Source organism: Protobothrops mucrosquamatus, unplaced genomic scaffold (assembly GCF_001527695.2).
Source record: "Protobothrops mucrosquamatus isolate PMUCROS unplaced genomic scaffold, P.Mucros_1.0 scaffold20, whole genome shotgun sequence".
Classification (NCBI taxonomy): domain Eukaryota; kingdom Metazoa; phylum Chordata; class Lepidosauria; order Squamata; family Viperidae; genus Protobothrops; species Protobothrops mucrosquamatus.
Genome location: NW_015386405.1, coordinates 686,973 through 688,920, shown reverse-complemented (window position 1 = coordinate 688,920; position 1,948 = coordinate 686,973). Strand labels below are relative to the sequence as shown.

Genomic DNA, 1,948 nt, shown 5'->3' with positions numbered 1-1,948 from the left:
TTTCTTTGCCTCAGTAAAGTCAACATAAGAATACAAGCAGATTATGAAAATAAACATTTTGGAAGGCTCAAATTGCACTGTTCCCCGACTGTGGACTCAAGCCTACTGGCAAAGCCATGTCTTTAGGCCCTTATGAAAATATAGGAGAGTTGGGGCTAACAGATGCCCTGCTTCAAGAATTGCAGGGCAAATAATCCACCAAGCCATGGGAAGAACAAGAGAAAGTATGGAATTTAAACTACAGTGGGCATAAAGATGGAGGACAGTTCTCTCTAGTATGCAGTAAAGTTTCTTAGGTAGTTGTGTTTTGCCATGTATCTGAAAGCCTTAAATTGAGTTAAACCTGAACCTAGTCAAGCCATATGAAGGCAGGTGCCCAGGAATTTCTGTTTCAATATGGGCACTAAACCTGACAGCTTGTGTGGATTGGATTGCTCATTTATTAACAGGTTATCCATCTTTATCACATAAGTGTATTTAATTTCTATATATCATATCTCAATTAATTTGAGATGTGAATGGAGGTGGGGTTCTGGGTAATGGCTTACTCATTAGTTTTGGGTGTTTTTTTTTAAAGCTAAGAATAATGTTTCTTTCCTGCTCTCCTATCCCCCCCCCCATTTTTTGTTAAAACTACAGGAGTCATAAGAACAGCTCTGCATAATATGGACAGGGAAGCCAGAGAACATTATTCAGTTGTCATTCAAGCCAAAGATATGGCTGGACAAGTTGGAGGGCTATCGGGATCAACCACAGTAAATATCACACTCACCGATGTCAACGACAATCCTCCCAGGTTCCCTCAGAGTATGTAAAGGTTTGATCTGATTTATTTCTTCCCAACAAAACTGTCTGCTGTTAACAATTTCAGAGAGATTCTGTTAAAATGAAGGATGAACTGTGAATAACAATCAAGATGTTTGACAGTGACATACCCTATTCACTAACTCCTAAGAAATAGCATTTTCAATGCTGTGTTTATCTACATCTTCACTTAGCAAAACCTTCTACTCTTTATTCTTTTCTGCCACCTCCAGCTTCCTGCACTCACAGTTGTCCTTGGCCTGGCCACACTCCAAAGCACTCACCTGTCTGCCAGGCGGTTTGTGAGCATCCTGGGACTTGTAACTTCCTGCCTGTTTTCCCATTGACTTTGCTTCTTGGGAGCTGGCACTACATCACAAATCATGGTTATATGAGTTCCTTGTTTAACAACCTGTAAGCCTCACTTAATGACAGCAACGGGGACTGCCAAGTCTGCAGTTGTTACATGATGCAGTCATGTACACCATGTTTTACAACCACATGACTTAACAATGGAAATTCTGATCCCAATTACCATTGTTAAGCAAGAACTACTTGTAGTAAAGTAATGAGTGAATGATGGAAGACATGACACTGGAACTCTGAACCAATGTGTCTAGATCAGAATTTGATTAGAAGCAGTTTATGATTTATTTATTCAGTTTGTATTCATAAGAAGCAAATGGTATTCAGCAAAATGTTTTGCCCTGTTATCATTTACTCACTTACTCCATTTTCCATTCTCTGTTTTTTCCCCATTTTGTTCAGCAAATACTGTAATTGAGGTGATAACCCTTCAATTTACAAATGACAAAAAAGGGTTAAGCATCTCTATAGTTTGTCCATCATATTATGCATGGGGAAAAATGCTTTGGACCAAAGAAAAGTTGGCTTAGATTCCCACATCAATGTTTGCCACTAAATCCTTAGTTTAATTTTTTTTTTTTTTTTGGTAGTCATTCAATATAAGATTTTATTATTTTCATCATAAAAAAAAACATCACAAATATTTCACAATGCTATATGGAAAAAAAGACCCCCACCCCCCACCCACCCACCCCCCGGACTTCCCAAACCTAATCCCAGGATAATATTCAGATATAAGCAAACAAATATTAAAATCTCTAACTCCACAAAGTATATT

The 1,948-nt window shown here is 38.1% G+C and overlaps 1 protein-coding gene across 1 annotated transcript in view; it reads left to right on the top strand.

Moving 5' to 3' along the window:
- The first annotated feature begins 646 nt into the window (after window positions 1-646).
- Window positions 647-1,948, top strand: part of LOC107282944 (cadherin-18) — a 64,628-nt gene continuing 63,326 nt past the window's right edge. Inside the window, exon 1 of the mRNA XM_015810781.1 lies at window positions 647-807. Within this exon, the coding sequence (XP_015666267.1) occupies window positions 666-807 (142 nt within the window). The 5' untranslated portion in view covers window positions 647-665. The remainder of the gene's footprint in view (window positions 808-1,948) is intronic.